At 37.7% G+C, this 23704-nt stretch overlaps 1 protein-coding gene across 1 annotated transcript in view; it reads right to left on the reverse strand.

Annotated features, from left to right (window-relative positions):
• HCN1 (hyperpolarization activated cyclic nucleotide gated potassium channel 1) overlaps positions 1 to 23704 on the reverse strand; it is a 205831-nt gene that overhangs the window by 38330 nt on the left and 143797 nt on the right. Inside the window, exon 5 of the mRNA XM_027446808.3 lies at positions 6567 to 6713. Coding sequence (XP_027302609.3) covers positions 6567 to 6713 — 147 coding nt within the window. The remainder of the gene's footprint in view (positions 1 to 6566; positions 6714 to 23704) is intronic.

A 23704-nucleotide genomic window follows, 5' to 3' on the forward strand; every position in this document is an offset into this window, starting at 1 on the left:
GGAAGCAAAATACTTGGAGTCTCCAATAATTTAATAGTGATTCTGATACTTTATTGTTTTTTAATAAACTCACTTGATTTTCTAGTATCTTGCTAATGTCCGATGGCTTCTATCCAAAAAATCATAATGACTATACCATTAAAAAGTAGAGAAGCTTAGTATGCTCTAATCATGCCATATTTTGGCATCATATTATTAACATTAGAGTTGTTTCAACCTTTGTTCACAGGATTACAGTACAGGTCTGGAGAACAAGTCCTGCGAGGAGCGGCTGAGGAAGCTGGGCTTGTTCAGCCTGGAGAAAAGGAGGCTCAGGGGTGACCTCATTGCTCTTTACAGATACCTCAAAGGAGGCTGTAGTGAGGTGGGGGTTGTCTATTCTCCCACGTGCCTGATGAGAGGACGAGGGGGAATGGGCTTAAGTTGTGCCAGGGGAGTTTTAGGTTAGATGTTTGGAAGAACTTCTTTACCGAAAGGGTTGTTAGACATTGGAACAGGCTGCCCAGGGAAGAGGTGGTGTCACCATCCCTGGAAGTCTTTAAAAGACGTTTAGATGTAGAGCTTAGGGATATGGTTTAGTAGGGACTGTTAGTGTTAGGTCAGAGGTTGGACTCGATGATCTTGAGGTCTCTTCCAACCTAGAAATTCTGTGATTCTGTGATTCTGTGAATGTTAACTTTCCCTGCAGCAGCCCATACAGTGCTGTACTCTGCACTTGTAGCTGGAACAGCAGTGTTATCACACCAGTGTTGTGTCTACTGCTGAGCAGCACTGGCACAGCATCGGGCCTCTCTCTAACCCTCCTAGGGGGTGGGCAAAAAGTGAGAAGAGAAACATCACTAGGGCAGCTGACCTAAACCAACCAAAGGGATATTCCATACCATATGATGTCACACTCAGCAATAAAAGGTGGAAACAGGAAGAAGAGGGGAGGGGTGGGCTCTCGTTGTGAAAACGTTGGTCCTCCTCCCGAACACTGACTACGTGCGTTGAAGCCCTGCTTCAAGGACGTGGTCAATCATCACTCATTTGTGGGAAGTAGAGAGTAATTTCTTTCCTCTTCACTTCCACGTAGCCTTCATTTATTTTATTTGTTTGTTTTCCTCCCTTCTTTTTAATTTCCCTTTCCCCCTCTCTTTTCCCCTTTCCCCTTTTATTTCCTTTTAGTTAAATTGTTTAGTCCATAATAATCTTTATTTAATTGTTATTATTATTTCCCTTTAATTAAATTATCCTTATCTCAACTCGTGAGTTGTTCTTTACTTCTTTACTTCTTTACTTCTTTTACTTTGCTTTACTTCTCCCCCTCCTTATCTAAAAAGAGAGGGAGTGAGAGAGCACTTGTGGGGTTTAGCTGCCCAGCACCGTAAAACCACCACAAGTATAAATGAGAATATAATGTTTTGTGATTTCTAGAGATAAATATGAAACAGAAGGAAAGACACTTCAAAAGGAAGAAAGTTTTCGTGGGGAAAAGAAGAAAGTTAACAACTGGAAAGAAAGTAGTTACTGAACTGATTGTATTTAAAACTGATTTTAAATGTACTAATTTTGTTCTCTACAAATACACTTAATTTGTCAACATGTATCAAACAGTTCTACATTTAGTCCTGTTTTCACTTAGACACAGTTGCTACTATCAGCATATAAATCCAGCAACAGAATTTTTCCCTGATTTTCTTCTGAGAGCACCTCCCTCGGAGGAACCATCACAAAATACAACTCCTGAGGCATCTGCAAAGCGATTTGCATCATCTTTTTCAGAGCCTTATACTTGACTCATTACGTTATGATAGGTACCAAAACATACTTACATTTGCTATGGTAACAACAAAGGCTAGGAACTTCACGCAATTCTGCTTAATTTTAGAAAGGGCATTATGTAACGATTGTTAAAATTGTTAAAAAGTTTGTTAAAAGAAACTGAAAGTTGGTTCATATGTGCTGGTTTAAGATTACAAATGGAGAGCGAAGTTAAGTAAAACACACAGGCAAATACTGAGTAATGTATCCATTACCCTCTTAGGACTTGGCTCATGCAGTTAAAATAGGAAAATGTAAGCTCATTATTAGGCAGTGATTAAAAAAACACATTAATTTTCAGAATTATTAGGAAAGGAATAATTCATATTATGATAGTGATAGTATTGTGGGTGCAGGCTTGGTGCTTCAATCTCTGAAAGGATGTAGCAGAGCTCAGAAAAAAAAAAATAGGAAATGGCAGAAATGATGATCATGGGGGAAGACGGCTTCCATGCAAGAATAATCTAGTAGAATAGGACTCTCTAGCCTCAAAAATGACAGTTTAACAATGTTGTCTTAGAAGGCTATACAATCATGACTGGCATGCAAAGATTGAGTTAGAATTGACTGTACTATTGTTTTTTTTCTTTTTCTTTTTTTTTTTTTTTTTTTTTTGAAGGCCATCATATCCTAATAAACTGTGGGAGCCACATTCACACCCAAGAAAAACAGGTAGTTTCTCATGCAGCAGGGTACAGGTCTGTGCTCCTTGCCAAATGATATGGTTGCAGAAAGAATATATCGATTCAAAAGGAGAGTAAATACATAATAACAATAACAAGAAGAGGAGGAGGAGGAAGTGGAGGATGGGGAGGAGGAAGAAGAAGAGGAGGAGGAAGGAGAAGCGGAGGAGGAGGAGGAAGAAGCAGAAGAAGAAGAAGAAGCAGAAGCAGCAGCAGCAGCAGAAGCAACAGCAGAAGTACTAGTACTTGGAAGAGATTTCCATTTAGGGTTACTTAATACACAAATCACATCAGTCTCAGAGTATTCCTTGAACAGAAAATAGCTGGAGTCTAGAAGAGCTATCAAAGGAAACACCATACTCACGCTGTTCTTGGTCTTCTCTGGGCATCCAATTAAAAGCACTATTGGGGAGGCTGGTGGCTTAGACAAACCTCAGAGCTCAACTAGTTTGAAGTTTCTTATGCTCTTTTCTTATATTAAACTGCTTATGTCTTTTATTTTTGTAATTCCAAGTGTCATTTTGGAAGGGAATTCTCTTAGCTATATATGTTCTTTCTTTTCTTTCCTTCCTTCTTCCCTTCCTTCCTTCTTTCCTTCCCTCCTTCTTTCCTTCCCTCCTTCTTTCCTTCCCTCCTTCATTTTCTTTCCTTCTTTCTTTCCTCTCTCTGTCTTTCTCTCTTCGTGTTTTTGTACCATCTCTTGTTGCTCTTGCAATGACAAGGGCCTTACAATCTCAGAAGATTTTCAAGCATGTATCTGAGTTAAAAAATGTGAACTTTAAAAAAATTCACATCTCCACCTGCTGAGGAACCAGAGACAATGTGTATGTAAGGGAGGCATGTTAATTGATACCATTTGCTAATTAAATACTATCAGAAGAAATGAAGAAATGAGATAGTTTGTAAATGTGTGGCCTGTGTGATCTGGCAAAAGCAATTAAAATTTCCCACCCCTACAGGAAATGTAACTGCCAGGAGACTCCTGACTATGATTCCCCAGAAGGCTGGACAGCTACTGTCAGATAACTCTATCTGTGAAGAAGGGTTCTTCTTCAGTGCTTTGTACTGAAATTTCTGCACTGAATGAAAAAAGATCTTTAATTCTTTACTTTACTCAGAGAGCACCTTTCCTTATGAGCAGCTAATAGCACACTACTGTAGTGGGTTTACATGGCAAGGTTTTGGTAGCAGGGAGGCTGTAGGGGTGGTTTCTGTGAGAAGGATATAGAAGCTGCCCCATGTTTGGGAAGGGTCCCATTGTTTTCCAGAGCTGAGCCAATTAGTGATGTTGTTTTGCGCCTCTGTGAGAGCATATTTAAGACAGGGAAAAAAAAACTCTGCACCACACAGCAGCTGGGAGAGTGAGAGGAGTGAGGAACAGCCTTGCAGGTGCCAAGGTCAGTGAAGAAGGAGGAGGAGAGGTGCTCCAGGCACTGGAACAGAAGTCCCCTGCGGCCTGTGGTGAGGACCATGGTGAAGAAGGATGTCCCCCTGCAGCCCATGGAGTACCACGAAAAAGCAGGGTTCCATGCTGCAGCCCGTGGAGGAGACCATAGTGGAGCAGGTGGACCTGCACCAATGGAGGCTGCCGCCTGTGGAAGACCCCTGCTGGAGCAGATTCTGGGCCGGACCTGTAGCCCGTGGAGAGGAGCCCACGCAGGAGCAGGTGACCTGGCAGGAGCTGCTGCCCGTGGGGGAGCCAGGTTGGAGCAGTTTTCTCCTGAGGGATGGGCCCCGTGGTACGGACCCATAACTGGAGCAGTTCTCGAAGAGCTGCTGCTTGTGGGAAGCCCACGCCGAATCAGTTCATCAAGGACTGCATCCCATGGGTGGGACCCCACAGCAAAGGGGATGAGAGTGACCGAGAAGGAGCGGCAGAGAAGAAGCACTGTAGACTGACCATAACCCCCATTCCCCCGTTCCCCTGTGCCACTCAGGGGGAGGAGGTGGAAGAAGGTGGATGGGGGGGAAGGTGCTTTTGGTTTCTTTCCTTTGTTTCTCACTTCTCTAGCTTGTTAGTAACAAGCAATAAATCTTACTATCTCCCTATGCCGAGTCTGTTTCGCCCATTACAATAGTTACTGCGTGACCTTCTCGTCCTTATTTCAACCTTTTAGTATGAAGCCCTAGTTAATTCCCCACAATAATTCTCCTATGAAGAAAGACTGAGTGACCTGATGATGTTCAGCCTAGAGAAGAGAAGGTTCTGGGGAGACCTCGCCATAACCTTTTAACACGTAAAAGGGTCTATATAAAAAAGATCAAGAAGGACCCTTTACTGGAGTAGATAATGATAGGACAAGGGAGAATCACAGAATCATCTAGGTTGGAAGAGACCTCCAAGATCACCTAGTCCAATCTCTGACCTAACACTAACAAGTCCTCCACTATACCATATCACTTAAACTAAAAAAGGATAGATTTAGACTAGAAATTAGGAGGAAATTCTTCACTGTAGAAGGGTGGCAAGACACTGAAACAGGTTTCCCAGAGATGTTGTGGATGCCCCATCCCTAGAGGTGTTCTAGGCCAGGCTGGATGTGGCCTTGGCCAACATGATCATTCCTTCCTATGATCTTTAAGGTCTCTTCCAACCCAAGTAATTCTATGATTCTATGAGATTTTATGATTCTATGAACATGACTCTATTTGCTGCTACCCAAAAAAGTCCACCACTCATCCACATTCAGGAAAACATTTCTTAGCTTTTCATTATTCTATTCATCCAATTTACTACAAATACTCTGTATAAAGTTTTCAGAAGTTGAGTCAAATGCATACCCATCCTTTTTTGCCAAAAAAAAAATCTTACATTTACTATAAGCCAATGCAGCCTTATTAGTAGTATTTGTCATGTAAAAATTAATTTTATACCAGATTTGTATTCCTAATTGTATACACTTCAGCTACTTTTTAATAGCTGAATGATGAAATTTATATCTTGTATAACTATTTTTCTGCTAAAAAAAAAAAAAAGTCAGACTTGTTTTCAAAACATGGACTGAAAAAAGGTCATTACCCTTTAAGAAAGCTTAACTGTAAAAAATTTCAGCCCATACATTAAACTTAATGGTGGAAAACAAGGGAAATTGAAAGCACTGCAACTTTTCATTGCTTTTGATAATGTTCATGCTATAGCTATGCAGTATTTTGTGTGGTTTCTTTTCTGCTTACTGTAAGTGAGGAAATAAGGGTTTTAGTTGAATGTCTTCATAAGAAGCTACTTTCATCATGCTAAGTATGCCCCATGGAGATTCTAAATATTTAATTCTTACCCTATGCTAAACTCAAGGTATAATAAAATGCAGAATTCGTTAAAAACTTAAGAAATGCTGCAAAGATTTGTTCTTGCAATAATGCAACTAGGGTATCTCTGCTACCACCTGGAAGCTATAGCTTTGTGCTGTTATGATGAAAGATGGTATATTCTGTCCAACTAGGGGAAAAAAAAAAAAAAAAAGGAAAAAAAAAGTGCTCTGGCCTTAAAAGGGTCTAATTTATTATCCATTAGTAACACCAAAAAGTCACTACCTGCATTACAAAACTATGCATACTGAAGTAGTAACTAAAATAGAATTTGAAACTGCTCAACTAAGCAAACATCCAAGTGGTGTTTTCAGGGCATGGTGCAGAAGGTGCTGCAGACAGATTCATTGGGTTCATTGGGAAATCTGTTCCCTCACTGTAACCATCCAGTACTTTATTTATTTATTTATTTTAATTTTTTTTCTCAGTTTAAGAGCATCTTAACAAAGGACTCGTCTTCACACAATTAAGTAGAACATCTTTCCCTTCTCTGGTGTCTTTCAGTGGTTTTGCCTGCATAGCTACATTGTTAGCAAGTAGAAGGGCAAGAAAAGCCTTTCACCTAAGCCTATTCTAGTCCAGTGTCTTAAAGAATGGCAGAAGACCATGAATTTCTCTCAACAATTAAAGAATAAAATTTTACTCTCTAGTCCTTGAGAACGTAGATGGTCTAATTTTTATAGAACAGTACTAGAAACAGCATTTTAACACAGAAAACAGCAAAGGCATGAAAGTTTTCCATACCAACAAAAAACACTTGAACACAAATCTTACCTCCCTAAGGGGATCATTGAGCTCATTGAGAATGTTTTCTTCATCAAAGATTTTGCCTTGGTACCGGTGCTCATAGTAATCATGGATCTTCTGGCGCATTTCAGCAGGTAACTTGTGGAATGACATGTACTGTTCCACTTGTTTATACTGTCAGGAGAAGAAAACAATAGGAATGAGCAGTCTCCACAGTTTTTTACTCTGTCAGGAACCTAAAAAATGAAAATTCATTCATGTATCCATTTACATTTTATATGCTTTTATAAAGATTTCATTTGCCAGAGGACACTAACACAAAAATTAGTTCAGTATTACTGCTGCTCAAGTGAAAGCACAACTACTGAAAATAATGGAAACTGCCTTTAGTCATGATGTTAATATCCATATTAATATATATATTTTTGTAGTGGTTTGACTTGGCCAACACCTAAGCACCACACAGCCATTAGCTCACCCTCCCCCTTCCCTCTGTGTGATGAGGAAGAAAATAAAAATAAATAAATAGAAGAAAGAAAGCTTGTGGGTTGAGATAGAGACAGTTTATTAGGATAGAAAAGAAAGGAAAAATAATAATAATAATGATAATAGTACTACTGCTAATGTGTACAAAACAAGTGATGCACAATGAAATTGCTCACCACCCACTGACTAATGCCCAGCCTATCCCCGAGCAGCCAGTTCCCCTACCCCAGCCAGCCATCCCAAATTAATTGTTCAGCATGATGTCACATGGTATCAAATATCTCTGTGGCCAGTTTGGGTCAGCTGTCCTGGTTCTGTCCCCTCCCAGATCTTGCTGTAACCCCAGTCTCCTCACTGGCAGAACAGAGTGAGAAGCTGAAAAGTGTTGGCTTAGTGTAAGCACTGCTCTGCAACAATTAAAACATCAGCGTGTTATCAACATTATTCTCATCCTACCATACCAGCTACTAGGAGGAAAAGTAACTCTACCTTAGCCAAAATCAGGACAGTTTTAGAATACAAACCCTCACACTTGTCTTGTGTTCCCTAAATTCCCAGCTGTACAGTTGTGAAACTGAACCACCATCATTTCTAGCTCAGTCCATGCAGCAGACAGGGAAAGTATAGTGTCTGTCTAATTCTCTAATGTTACATTCAGAGACAGACTGAAGTTTGAAATTTCAGAAACTGGGTATGTTGCATTGATATACAGCATATTAATGCTGTGTCTGGTTATAAAGTGATTGATGAAAAAAATCTCAGGAGGAAGGAAGAGACGAGAAAGGTAAACTGGTAAAATAGTACCAGGCATCAAGAAATAGAAAGTGGGGAAAGACAGAGATGCTAGTATGTGTGAGACTAAAAGGACTTGACTTGATTTACCTTGTGTGCTAGGTTTCCTTGCTTTTACTAGTCCTCTGCCCTGTCTCATGCTTTGTTTGAATGATAGAATCATAAAATGACTCGAGTTGGAAGGGACTTTAAAGATCATCTAGCTCCAACCCCCCTGCCATAGGCAGAGATGACACCCACTAGGTCACATTGGCCAAGGCCACATCCAGCTTGGTCTTGAACACCTCCAGGGATGGGGCACCCACAACTTCTCTGAGCAAACATTCACTCCTAATGTCTACTCTAAATCTATCCTCTTTTACTTTAAGACCATCACCCCTATTATTACCTATTTGAGTAAAGGGTCCTTCTTGATCTTTTTTATAAGAGCCCTTTACGTGTTGAAATGTTGTGGTGAAGTGTCCCCAGAACCTTCTCTTCTCTAGGTGGAACATCAACAGGTTTCTCAGCCTTTCCTCACAGGAGCTCCAGCCCTCCTCTGGAGTTGCTCTAACAAGGCCAGATCCTTCCTGTACTGAGGGCCCCAAAGCTGGATGCAGCACTCCAGGTGGGGTTTCACAAGGGCAGAACAGAGGGACAAAATCACCTCCCTCCACCTGCTGGTTACTTCTCTTTTGATGCAGCCCAGGATGCACCTGGCCTTCTGGGCTGCAAGTGCCCACTGGTGGCTCATGTCAAGCCTGTCATTGTCAGAGCCCCAGAACCCTTCTCCACAGGGCTGCTCTCAATGAGGTCTTCTCTCAGTCCGTACTTCTGTCTGGGATTGCCCCAACCCAAGTGCGGTACTTTGCACTTGGACTTGTTGAACTTTATGTGGTTCTCATGTGCCCATTTTTACAGCCTGTCCAGGTCTCTTTCAATGGCATCTCTTCCTTCTTTGGTATCCACTACACTACTCACCATGGTATTGTCAGAAAATTTTCTGAGGGTGCACTTAATCCTATTCTCTATGTCAATCCTATTTTCTATGTCATTTGTGAAGTTATTGAAAAGCACCCGTTCCAAGAAAGAACCCTGAGGGACACCACATGTCACCGGCCTCCACCTAGACATAGAACCTTTGACCACCACTCTCTGGGTGCTACCATCGAGTCAATTCCTTACCCACTGGATGATCCACTCTTCAAATCCCTATCTTTCCAGTTTTGAGATTAGGATATCATGTGGGACCATTTGCTTTCCTTCTTCAAAACCTCTTTTGAATAGCACAATTTTCAGTAAAGAAAGTCCCAGAGCAAACATATTCAGAGTTGTACTATACAAAACTGTGTGATGTATCTGAGACCCACAAAACTAAGAAACTGTGTAAACCACAAATGGAAAAGTACATCTTCTCCAATATGTTTGGCTATCACATCGCCATCCATGGCACAGCTGAAGAGGATAAGACACTGAGACACAGGAGAAAACCCCTCCCAGGATTACAGGTGAGTTAAAACTTTGCAGAAACTTTATTAAGTCAGTGAAGACTTAATTATGACCAGCATCTCTGTAGATCAATTAAATGAATTTACAACGTACATGCTCTCCTTAAGACCTGTAGCATATATCCTTTAATTTGCATAATTGAACACCATTGTTTCTGCTGGATTTGAAATTTATTTATTTATTTATTTATTTATTTTTTCCCTAAGTGGCAAAAGATTAGATGGAGTCACACATACAACACACATTTCCTAAGTAAGAAGAAAGTTACTTTGCATGGAAATATTTAACAATGTATGATGAATATGCAAGTCTGAAGTAACCTCTGTACATCTCGTTTGCACCTCTGAAGCAAGAATTCTTCCCCCCATCCTTCAAAATGAGATTTAAATTTGCATGCTCATCAGTGTTTTCTGCAATGATATGGAAAAAATTATCCATGTATTCCGGGTATGAATCAGAGTTCTGGGACATTGGAAGACAGTCATGTTCTCACATAAACAAGGTATTGCTAATAAAATTATCCTACTAATCAGTTGCAGCCATTCTAGGTATGGATTTATTGGAAAAGAAGGGAGACGAGATCACCCTATGGTCTGTGTGTCTCACTGATGGCTGCTGTGCTGGCTTTTCTGCATTTTCTCCAAAGCCAAAGAAGAGGCTGCACTGTCCAGCCCTCTATCAAGCCCTCATACAAGAAGAACACGTAATGCTTCATAACACCTAGATAGGGAAAGAAATTCACCATAGCACAGGGCTGCACTCCTCTATACAATCTTATTTTCATTCTAACATACTTGAGCAACATTAATAAAGAATAATCTTTGCTAATCAAAAATGTAAATTTGTTTCAGATATGCAGGGTATAACGTAAGAGAGTTGCAAAGGACATTTGTATCAGAATAACCTTGAAGAAGAGAACATTTACGCTAAGAGCAATTTGCTTTGCCAGCAATTTACACTGATCCCTGTCATTAGTGCTGTTATTTGAATAGATCCTTTCTCCCACGCAAACTAGTTCTTTTCTCCACCAGGAATTATGCTTACACATGAGAATTTTAGGGAAACAGAAAAAATAAAACTAGTAAAAATGTAGTGCTTATCACTACCTTCTCTTAAAATGTTTCCAGTGGAATAACTCGTGGCATAACAGGGACATCTGCATATTAGAAGAATTTAATCTTAGTATCTACAATTACAAATTTAAAGTCTCACAGAAATATTTAACCATCTGAAATGTTTCTTACTCTGTCACAAAATCTGATCCTGTGAGCACACAATATATTATCACTCTGTAATAAATCTTTTTCTGATCTTCTTCTGTGTGTTATTCTGCACCATTCATGCTACTACTCCTCCCTTGACATTCTGTCCTGGTACTCACATGAAATGATCCATCAAAATATTTAACTTATTCCTTTCTTCAGCAAATTATATCTTTCATTAACTCATGATTGCTTTATTTGTTTGTTTGTTTGTTTAATTTATTTAGGTTTTATTTGAAGAATATTGTTCCTGGTCAGGAAAGCACATTTATTTTCAGTTCTGCCTGCTCTAAGTTATTGGCAATATTGAGGGTTTGCAGGATTAGCTGTCACTGTGGCTTGTCACACTTTAATTGTAAAAAAGTGTTTAAATGAAGATAAAAAGAGGAAGCAAAAATAATATTGTTGTTTTCTGTAAAAAAAAAAAAAAAATTGTTCCAAGTCAGTTTTGAAGAAAAGTTTCTCTTTGGGTACCACAGATATCAATAATGATTAGAAATGTAGGCACTTTGACTTTTAAGCATTTATTTATTTATTTATACACATGAGAACAGAGCAGATCACATCAAGATAATTTTATTATTTTAATAATATCAAAAAAGTTTTAAAAATTCTTATTAGGACTCTGAATTCCTTGAATAAATATGTATAATGATTATCTTTTCATGGTTTGTCTAAGTGGGATTTCACATCTAAAGTAGTTTAAAAATTTGTCAGTGATGTTAAATTTTGTCAAAAATTTGTATTTGAATTGCATTTTAAAAAGCTGTAGCTGACCCTGAATAATCCATTCCATCTGACAGTTAAATCATCCTGTTCATGAGTGGAATAATTTCTCTGTAATGATTCTTCGAATCACACTGCATTTCTTTCCTTCTAGATTGAAAATTCTGGTTGTCTTGTTTGTTTGTTTTAATTTGGTTTATTCAGAAAAGAAAAGGAAAAAAAAAAAAAGAAGCACTTCAGGTGATTTTCTTACAACTGTGTGAAATAAGTCTCCCTGGAGCTTCCTCTTCTCCAGGCTGAACAACCCCAACTCACTCAGCCTGCAAGGACAGATGTTCCATAGGAGACATGCTCCAGCCCCTTGATCATCTTTTTGCCCCTTCTTTTGGACTTACTGTAATAGGTCTGTGTCCTTCTTGTGCTGCAGACCCCAGAGCTGAATGCAGTACTCATGGTGGAGTTTCACAAGAGCAGAGTAGAGTGGGAAAATCACCCCCCTCACCCCGCTGGCCATGCTTCTTTTGATGCAGTCCAGGATATGGTATGGCTTTCTGGGTTGCAAGCGTACATTGCTGGCTCATGCCAAGCTTCTCATCAACCAACACCCCCAGGTCCTTCTCCCCAGGGCTGCTCTCTATCCATTGTCCACCCAGCCTGTATTGGTTCTTGGGATTGTCCTGGCCTAGATGCAGGACCTTGCACTTGGCCTTGTTGAACCTCATGAGGTTCCCACAGGCCCACCTCTCAAGGTTGCCCAGGTCCCTCTGGATGGACACAGTGTGTTGGAGGGAAAGGATGACACACCCTACAGCTTGGTGTCATTGGTAAACTTGCTGAGGGTGCACTCTATATCCTTGTCACCAACAAAGATGTTAAACAATGCTAATCCCAAGACTGATCCCTGAGGAACACCATTCATTACTGATCTCCACCTGGACACTGAGACATTGACCGCACCTCTTTGAGTGTGACCAACCAGCTAATTACATTACCAGTCAAAAACCACTGAACTAATGACGTTTTCAGTGCTACATGATAATAAGCATGTAGTTACTTATCTGTTACCTGGACCTGGAACTTATCTATACCTGGTCACACCCAAACTACTTTAGTTCCTTTCAACAATAAGTGAAAATATCAGATTTTTCCACAATATCAACACTCAACAACTCCAATCACTAACTAGTTTTTCAAGCGACCTACGTCCCTGTATCGTCACTTGAAAAAATCCTGGTTGAATGATACACCTTTTGCACTTAGTGAAATGACTTTGGCTTCAGCAATTGTGCCTTACTTCTCCTGGAAAGCCTTCTCCAGGAAACCTATATTTACATCTGTTTAATGCCTTTTTATTCAGGTCTCATTGTTTTTACCAGAAATGTAATCTTGACCCTTGAAGTATGTTATTAAAATACTTACAGAAAATTAATTTTATTTTTAAAATACTGTGAAAAAAAATAAAATAAAACAAACAAAAAAAACCTATGAAATGATTACAATTGTAAAAGGAAATCAGAGATCATTTGTAAAATCCTTCTGCTGAATTAAGCAAGTTCTGTCCCACAATCTGGATACAATAGATTCACTGGTATTCTGAAATTTGTTTGAAAATGACTGCCTGACATGTATAAAAGATTAATCTAAGCAGCATGATAACATGCAGATTTAACTTACTGGAAAGGAGCAGGAAGGTAAGAGAAGGCAATTTGATAAAGATGAAGTTTTTCTAAACAATGAACTTCAAGTGAAGAACCATCAGAATTCTGCATGGCTTCTAAACTGCATTAGGAAGAATAAGTCCCCTGAGTTACTGAATTTATTCCCTTGCCATTGCAAAACCTCACTTCATCTAGCTTCTTATATAAACAAATCAAACCATCTCAAAAATAGACTTACTCTCTCCATCATTTCTTTAAGAATATTGTTCCAAAAAAAAAAAACACCAATTTTATATGTTCCCCTAAATTTCTGTCTAAATGTATGCAGAGACAATGTAAATCAATGAATGCTTAGGAGAAATTTATGCAGTAGCTCCGAAAGCTGCTCTCCCTCGATATTTCTCCCTGGAGTGTTTATAGATGGGAATCACATCTCTTCCCAACCTCATCCAAGTAGTCTATTCTACTTTTTGCTCAGAAGTCAGCATACTAGATCTCTACTTTTTCATTCTAGCTTGAGTGCATCTTTCTGCACCTTTAATGACTCGAACTGTACCTATTATTTTAGTCTCACTGACTATACCCGCATTTCTTTGTTATCTACTAGAACACCAAAAGCCTATGGTGCTTTCAGATGGTTGTTTGCAGTCACTTTGTGATCAGCTTCCCTTCCCTGGATTCCCTCAAAACTGTACTGATACTGTAAAGTTTGTTGACTTTTCTGTATTACTAGCATCTGAAGCTTTACACCATTCTAATCTTTATACTGTCATTGAGCTCACTTTGAGGAACGTTCCTTGAATACTATGCAAGCCTTGTGACAGCACCATTCTTTTAGGTGTTTTTCTGAAGGACTTGTTCCAACCTAACCTTTGGAAAACTCTGTGATGAGCCCACAACCTCAATGGGAGAAGGAATGTCAGCAGTACATGAGAAAGCAGAGGAAATGGTCTTAAAACAGCTTTTCTTGCAAGAGCAGGTCTACATTACCTAAAGCAAATCAGTTTTGTGTAGATAACAAGTTATGGTCTACATAGCAGGTAGCACACAGAAGATATCCTGAGGACTTCTTACACATATTAATACTTGGATGATTTTCTTCATAAATTTTCATCTAATTCTACTTTCAAGCAATACAAAAGACAGTGAATCTGCCTATCATCAAAATAGGACATTCAACAGAAAATTAGAATTGCAAAACTTAGATTGGTCTCTTTCTGTGCTAAACAGTGTTGAAAATGCGAAATGACAACAAAGATTGGGAAGCTATTCGTTATTAGTGCGATACCTATGTTCAACCTTCTAGAAGTCAAGTGTCTAATTCAAAACAGTTACCCTGACCTCTTCTATTGTAACTGGAAAGAGATAAGAAGGGACAATTCATCTCATTTTAAAATTCATGTCTTGCACTGATGATATATATTCACCTTTGTCATGTTTATCTCTCTCTTCATTGACCCTCGAGTAGATCCAAATGACTATCACTGATATATTAGCCTAAAATAGGTGAAATGGCTTCTAGATCAGTAACACATATTTATAACTCTATGTTTTGGTGATTCTATGCTATAACTCTATAATTTGGTGATTCTAAAATATGAACCTTTCTATTGGTGATACATATATATATAGCATCTGATCCAACAGAAAAATAATAAAAGAATTGTCTTCTAGATCAATCATTTTCCTATGTTCTTTTAAAATTTTAAATTGGAAATAGTAAATTTAATAAATTTGCTTATTAGGAGATGAAAGCAAATGCTACAGAGAGACACTGATTAATCTTCAGTTATCAAATTCCAGTCGAGGATTTTACATTTGTGTTTTAAATTCCTAGTGAAAAAAGCAGATGGATGCTTTACATTGGGAGGGCAATAAATATGTTCTTTCTGAATCAACATGAGGCAAATTAAGTTAGTGTGCCAAAGCTTCACCAAATGACTACTGACAAAATGAACTAAACTACTGAGCTGTCTGAGATATTAAAGATTTAATTTTAATAAAGCAACACAAATATAAAATTTCTCTTCTGTCTAACCTTTTATTATTAACTGGAATAAAGATTCAGAATGCTGTCAGTTATCTTACCTGTCAGAGTGTATGCCATTTCAAACACTAGCTCATCTTTACAGATTTTCAAGTAAGACTAAAGACACTGCCAAGTATTTGCATATTATTCAAACAGCTTTTTTTTGGGAAGAGTATTTCTGCAAACACACAGTTTATAGTTTTATGAAACAATTCTCCAACATTTTTAATCCCTGTGAAAGTTCACTGTCTTTACACTTTAGGAGCTCATATGCAATTCCTATGATTTCCACAAAATGTAAGCATGCAGCATTGATGACACAATCTGTTTTCTTTGTGCTATAATGCTGTAGGTGCTTGAAAATTTAGCTGGAAGAACTAAGGAGATTTGCCTCTTCTATTACCCTTCATTTTGCTGGACACAAGATTGTATTTTCTATATACAGAAAATTTCATTTACTTTTCCAGTGAAGGAAAATGTGAAAGACTTTATGAACTAGTTCATGAGGCAGCAGGACAGAATTGATTCAGAACATCTAAACACTTAACATTGTCTCAATTTGATATTAACTTGCTTATCCATGTAGTTTTAGGCCCCTTGCTTCTACAAGAGATGTAGCAGGCAGATGACTTTTCAGGAAAAGAGAGGAGGTTCAACAGGGATCCCCATATACAGTACATGGTATGTGCAGTGGTGGTTTAGGCAAATACATTTTAATATTGCAGTTATCCAAAAAGAAATGCAAAATGATTGGAGACAAGAAATTATATACGTGTATGTATATATGTATGTATATATATACACACACACATATATATGTATATATATTACTTTATTAGAAAAAGGAAAATGCGACTTTTAGGAAAATGGATAAAATTTTCTTGGAGTGTGAAGAGGTTGATCTCTTTTGTGGAAAATTTTGTTTTGTGGGAAGCCAGTTGGACACTAAAAAACACCCTTTTCCAGCAAGCAGCATTATTACACAGTTCTAGAGATATAGGCATGTATGGACACAGACAGAACTGGACAATACCCACAAAGAATTTGCAAAGAGGCAGAGCAAGTGAGTGGCTTTCCCATATTAACTCCATGAGAGGTTTTATAGCCCCTTTCTCAAAATTATTAAATCTGTAAGTGGACTTGGAAAACAAACAATCATAGAATTGCAGAAACTATGAAATGTTCAGTAAACTTCAATTCCCAATTAAAAATGAAACATAACAAATTAACATTATGTTTTAAAATTCACTGAAATATCTGTAATGTCTACTATACTTAAATTTGGTATTCTGTTGAACCTTAACACTCAAATTACATTGATGAAGGAATTTAAAAAAAATGCAGACTGAAGTTTCATCAGACCTAAAATTCACAGGCAATTAATTTTTAAGCAATATATCTATATTTAATTTGTTGGGATTTCAATCTACAGCAGAAGGATAACTGTAAGTTTAATGAATGAGTACACTGAATGAATATAAAGGGGAAACGCTTTTTCTCCTTATCTAAAGGGAGCAACATCACTTTAAAAAAATCTTTCAGCAAAGCGTATTTCTTAAGATTAAAAGAATAAGATTGGCAAAAGTCTGTGCAAAGACCATAAAAGGAAAATATGTAATTTCCACTTAACTACACTATTGTGAATAAAGAAATTGTATATTTTTGTATCACTTTGCTAAAATTCTTCATAAGGAGTTTGAATTAAGTGCTATATGTTCTATTATACATTACTTATAAGATGGCATTTACAAAGTGTATCAGAAAAAAAGTGTAATTTCATGTGTAATGTGGCACTTTCCCCTCCATTATGATAGCTATCTCACTGTCACAGGAAGTAATACGTTCGTTAGTTTCACTCAATCATTTCATTTGAGAATCACAGAATCACAGAATTTCTAGGTTGGAAGAAACCTCAAGATCATCGAGTCCAGCCTCTGACCTAACACTAACAAGTCCTCCACTAAACCATATCACTAAGCTCTACATCTAAACGTCTTTTAAAGACTTCCAGGGATGGTGACTCAACCACTTCCCTGGGCAGCCCGTTCCAATGCCTAACAACCCTTTTGGTAAAGAAGTTATAAAGAAATTTGATAGGAAATTGTTTACAAACTTTTAAAATGATTTATTAACCCAAATATTCAATTGTTCCAAGTCACTAGAGCTGAGCCGCATGAATAATCTTAGTCTGTAAAAATAAAAATGATGTCTGAAAAAATTCCTGAGGCTTGATTCTCCCAGAAATCTTCTGAATAACATGGAATAATCACAGACAGCCTAAAAAATAATCATAGGCTATGTGCTGTTTTCCTTTTGCAAGAACTTCCAGTCTAACTTTATAAGTGGCTTCTATGGTAAAATAATAATAAAAGGCATTAAGTTATGGATTAATTGGAAATGAATGAGAAGAGTTGTATACCTTATATTTATCAATGGATATTTAGAAGATTTTCAATTCAATTTTCTCTTGTCACATTTATTCTGAGGACTTGATATTTTTCTCTCCTTCAACTCCTTAGTTTGTCACCAACTGCAAACATTATTCTGACACACAGTGGTGTAAAGTAAACAAAACCAGTATTCCTACTTATAAAAGATGGGGACTCCTAATTTTGGCCCATCCACCGTTTGACAGTGACAGTCCAGTCAGGTCCTATCAATACCGAGGGATGCTGTTACATGCAGTTTTTCCATTTCATAGTGCAAACGATGTTATGTAATGAACCCATCTGTTGGGTCTCCAAAGTTATTATCTTCTTTTTGCTGTCAACAGTCATTCACCAACTGTGTGTATGCCTTGATCCACAGTTAGAAAACCAAACAATAATATTCTGGGTCTGTTGCATTGTCTCAGCTGTGCCAATGCCTCTGGCCTGAAGCTTCAGTTACCAGTAGGTAGATTAAAGTGGAGAATGTTCACTGATCAGCTCTCTTCTATAGGAAGGGAATCATACCTTGCTAACAAGTATTCCCTGTTATTGTTATACAAACACAACATTATCTAAGCTTTTATCTGCTGTACTTGGTTGAGCACCTGAACAGCTTTTAGATTACTGGAGAACAAATAGAAGAGGAAGGTTAAAAAATATCTATGTAAACTGTAAAGTATTCTCAACAGAAATTCCCGAAGTGTTTAAACTCAACTTCAGTCTTGCCAGCATTTAAAAGTAGTACCTTTATTACTTGCTACTACACGCTTTTAATTTACAGTGCTCATTCCCTTCCATATCACAACAACGTTTTTAATTTGTGTAGAAGTAGGATCATCAGATCTGTCCTAAAACTAAAAAGCATCTCTTTAGGTTCCTGCTTCATATTTATTAGATGACTACAGACAGTTTTCCTGCACTTGGCCATGGGATCTTACCTCCTCTACTGTAAAATCTACCGTGAATCAATAAATATTGCTATGCTCCTTTCAAGGGTAATACTAAATTTATTGTTTGCACATTTTACACATTCACCTTTTCATCCTAGCTTTGTCTGGGATTATTAAGAATCTCTTGTTGTTGTTCTTTTTTGTTGTTGTTTAATTAAATTAATTTATAGTGAATGTTGTTTAATAAATTAATTTATAGTGAATTTTCTGAAGAAGTTTTGTTTCCTTACTCTTTTCATTATCTTGTGCAAATCTATGTTTTCCTGTTTTAAAAGGGGGAGGGCAGGATCATGAAAACCAAGCTCAGTTCCTCTCTTCACAGAGGCAATGACAGAACTCTGATTTGATGAAGCAACTATCAAAGATCTGAGGAATGAAAAGAAAAGCATCTCTTCTCTATGCTACTAGAGGTGAAACTGTATCAAGTCTAAAGCACGATGATTTTCTTTTTTAATGAGAAAAATACTGTGCAGATGACAGCTTATTTCAAAATATCAGATATGCCGTAATGGTCTCCTCCAAAGCTGCCAGTTCTGAAGTGAAATTTAATACCTATCCACTCATCTCATACAATTTTCCTTATCTTTTGATTTTTATTTTTTTTAACTTTTCAATTTACCTGTGCTGATTAAAAAAAAAGAATATACATTTTAAAAGTGCCTAGAGTGAAGGGATCTGAGACAGAAGTACTGCTTCAGGGGAAGCAAGGATGTGAGAGCCTCTAATCTCTATTCTGTCACTCCTTCGGTTCAGTGTTGGGCACAAACCTAACTTTGGGCCAGCCCAAGCAACTGTGATGGGGATACCTGTATATAGCCAATGAATGCACACTGCAGCTCTCTTTGATGATGACTCTGACCACAAGGTGGTAAGTCAAGTGTCAATAACCTACTTGTATGTGATTTATTTTTTTTCCCAGCAATGCCTATTAGGTTTGAATCTCAGGAACAGTGGTTTCTCATGGCACATGTTTCATCTCACCCTATTGATCCTGCAATACAGAAACATTGCATAATGCTAAATTCAGCACATGCTACAATGTATTCAGCTAAATCCGCATGCTTAATTGATTAGCATCTTGCACACATGAAATCCAGTTACTTCAAGGAGCAATTTGAAACAGTAATTAAGAAAAGGAATACAGAAAAAGGAATAATTAGGTCAAAATTATATTACATTATATCTATTGTTAAATAGCTGTAATAAAAAGAAAAAAAATAATGTTTTATTAGCACCGTAATTGTTACATCTGCTTGGTGTTGTGCCAACATCTGCGTTCCTAGCAGCACCAGTATGAGTAAGACAGAAACACTGACATATTACAGCTGCTGATCCTGGAAGTTCTGGCTCTGATAAGACTTATGGCTTGCCAGTTTTCTGTATTAATTACAGGAAAATGCCAACTCATCACCAAGAACTTGCATTTAAATGGGTGCATTTCAAAGAAATTTGCATGGCAGTAAGTTTATCATGCATGGGAAGGTCTGTACAAAGCCAAAATGAGAGACAAAAGAGATTCTTTGGTGAACAAAGATGGTCCAGTTACTCAGTTATAGGATGTACTGATTTTCTTGACTTCTGACCAGAGACCTGAAACTGATCTTCTCTCATTTCACAGCAGTGTCTTCATGATGAGAAGATGGCTTTTCTACGCTGGGCATCTCTGTGTCTCTTCTACATAATAAACACATATCAAACTAGAAAAAGAGTGAGAAACTTCTCTTTTTCTTCATGGGGGTAGGAACAGAGATGTAGGAAGTCATATTTCACTTTGCTTTTCCAATACATTATAACGAATTATGCAGAAGCTAGGCAGTGGGAAACTCAGCCAGAGATTCATGCTATGCAGATGCTGCTCTTGGGTAAGAAAACTGCACAGGGCCACGAGCGGTAATTAATCCACTTCATTTAACACATAAGCACCTGAATAAGTGCTATCTGCAGCAATGAGTGTTTTTTGTTGTTGTTGTTTGTTTGTTTGTTTGTTTTTAAGAACCTGCAGGAGCTTAGAGGAGACCATTGAACTTCTGTTCTGAACTCACAATTAATAAATACTATTACTTGATGATCTGGGGAGGGACCCTTTCTGTCCTTGTCAGGGAGTGGAATGACAGGACGAGGAAGAATGACTTTAAAATAAAAGAGGATAAACTGACATTAGGAAGACATTCTTTTCTCTGAGTGTGATGAGGCTGTGGATGACCCATCCCTGAAGGTGTTCAAGGCCAGGCTGGATGGGGCTTTGAGCAATTTGATCTGGTGGGAGGTGTCCACGCCCATAGGAGGGGGGTTGGAACTGGGTGATCTTTAAGGTCTCTTCCCACTCAAACCATTCCATGATTTAAAAAAAAAAAAGTTTTATAACTTTATTCAAGCAGATAAACTAACAATACTTGGGATATTTCTGGCTGTGAAGAAATAGTTCAGTGCATCAACCAGGCTAAGTCACATTCTTTAATCTCAATAAAGGCAAAGAAAAAGATCTTAATAATAGTGGATTACTTCCCACATCTCTATGGTGATCTAACTCTGAAAGAAATTGTCACATTGTATTTCTGTGCTAATCATATTAACAGAAACACTCAGGAAAAGTGCTTTATTCAATATAGCTGGGTTCATCCAAAAGTAAATTTTAAAAGCCTTAACTACTAAAGAGAAACAGTGGAAATTCTGTTAAATAACTCTTTTTCCCCTCATTTCATAACATGTGCAATACAGAGAACTGTGGAAATGTGGTCAAAACATCTATAAGAGGCTATGAAAAAGTGTGGAAGTTTTGGAAAGCTAACAAAGAATTCTGAAAAATTACATGAAGAATGGAATTGCTTACATAAGCCATGGAATTGTTTATGGTACAAAACTTATATATCTTATAAAAAGACCTAAGGATTTTTTTTTTTTTTTAAAGGGGGGAGGGGTGAGATAGGCTTACAAGAAGATAGATTAAATATATATATAGAACTTTGAATATTTTAAGGACAGGATAAAGGCAGTCACGAGCACAAAAAATCTACATTATCACCTGAAAATTAGTGTGTTAGAGATGTTTGACTAGATTTCTAAGCATGCCTGTATACATATATACAGTATTAAAATTGTTTTTGTTTTTACTTATTTTAATTATTTTACTTGTGCCACAAAGTTCACTGACATAACTTATTTTCAGCAAATGCAGCATTAGCAAAATGCAAGAATTATCAACTCTGAAGTTATCATTCTATTTATGGAAGTTTTCTACAGTTTTATTTTGTACAGTCTTCACATATATTTTAATCAAATATATTTTAATCGATATATTTTAAATCTACATAGATAATGAATTACAATTTTGCATACTAAATGGGCTCCGTGATTCTAATTCTTGAGAACTACACAAACAGAATATTACTTAGGCTAAAGTTTCAGTGTTATCTTGCTATAAATAATTAACATATATAATAATAATCTGTAGTGACCTAAGGATTTTAAGGGCTAGAGCAGCGAAACCAAGTATAAGCTTTTGTTTCCTTCCACATTTCATGTTTGATACTGACATTTTCTAAAATTGATGGCCAGCACAGAAGTCCTCTGTGCCACTCAGTAAAGTTGCATATAAAGTGATGTAAGTGATAAAGTTAAAATCTGTTTTGAATGATTTGGAGCGTTTAGCCATGGTGCTAAGTAGAAAGCCAAGCCATTTTACTGAGGAATTCCCTTCAGTCACTGTGGATAGAAAGAAAAGTCATTTTCTCAGTCTGTGACAGGACTATTCCTGCTTCTGTTCATAACTGTACTGCAAATTTAAATGTCACATGCAGTGGGGTATACACCTAATGTTAATAGATGTGGCACAGAACAATGCTTTTGTTATTCAATTTTTTTTTTAATTAGTTTTCCTGCTTTGTCACATCATTCTATGCAATTACACCACTGCACCCTCCCTTGGGAAGCTGTCACTTCATTGGCATAAGTGGCACAGGATCCTTCAGAAGAGTGAAAGCTTTATTTTCCAGCCATAGCAAGTCTGACAGACAGTTTACATCAGGGCTCTATCTTTTCTAAACCCCACAAATCAGGCAGTTTTTCTTGAGGGTTTTGAGGAAAAGGAGGACAGATGTTCTCTGCTGAAGGCAGAGACTGGATTTGGGGAAAAAGAAAAAGGGGGGGTGGGGGTAGGGGAAGAGAGGGAATGTTTTGAATAATTTTTCTCCTGGGTTTGATGTAGGAGAGATGATGTTTTCCTGCTGTCCTAAATCATTTCTGGCTCTGGCAGTGATTGACTGAGCTTACAGTGGCCAGCTTACACTGTTCTTCCCTATCTTTCCCCAAATCATGGGAATCACTCTACAGAGGAGGAAGCTGAGTTCTTAAATATTTTGAAAATAAAAATTTAAAACACAACTTTTTGGTAGTAAAGAATTATATTTTCATTTGTTAAGTTACATACAATAGTGGTTTTATTGTGCCATCGCTTTTTATTCTATTACTCATTGATTTTTATAGTTTTGTTCTAAAATCAATGGTCCAATATACCCCATTAGAGTTTTTAATCTCTTTTTCTCTTTTTATAGTTATTCTTTTACTTACTTGCAGATTAATTTTTTTGTTCAGTAATGCTGTCTGAACAGTAAATGCTCTGTTTTACAGGTCCACTTGATGGAGCAGGGACTATCAGTTTCTATCACATCTCTTCTGCATATGCAACCCAGAATCTCACCACTTGATGACCGAGTTTGCTGGTGTCAAGTCAGTCTGACCACTGCATTGATCATTCTCACCTTGGGTCTCTTCTGTTATCTTATTTGCACTATCCACTTACAGAAGCTGCTAGCACTCAAAGTAAGTGGGGATACCACAGATGGAAATAAAAGTCTCATCTCTGTCTCTTTGCCCAAGAAAATGGACAACATGACAAATGCTTTCTGAATTTATTCCAGAGAAGGTACTGTCTGATTTGAGGCTTTATTCAGCAGATGAAGTATGTCCATCAATAAATCCTACACTATAGTCTCCTATGCCTATCACAGTTCCTCCTTAAAATACATCAAAAGACTCTTTCCCTGTGCACTCCTGTTCTGTTCTTCTGCCTCCTCATAACCCCACCCCTTTGGCTCCACCGCCCCTTTGTCTCCTGCTGCTTTCTGTTCCTTTTTTTTTTTTTTTTTTAACTTCTCAGCATGCCATAGGTAAAAGTGAAAGATGCCTTCCTACTACTTCTATTACAGTGATCAGAGCTCAGTTCCTGTTCTCTGGCTCGATTTGCCTTCATGTCAGCATTTTGGACTGTCTCTGGTAGTGTTGGTACTCCTGGCTGAGAAGTTTATTTCCTCAGATATCTCCTCAGGAGTTTAGCCCATGTTTATCTT

Source organism: Anas platyrhynchos, chromosome Z (assembly GCF_047663525.1).
Source record: "Anas platyrhynchos isolate ZD024472 breed Pekin duck chromosome Z, IASCAAS_PekinDuck_T2T, whole genome shotgun sequence".
Classification (NCBI taxonomy): domain Eukaryota; kingdom Metazoa; phylum Chordata; class Aves; order Anseriformes; family Anatidae; genus Anas; species Anas platyrhynchos.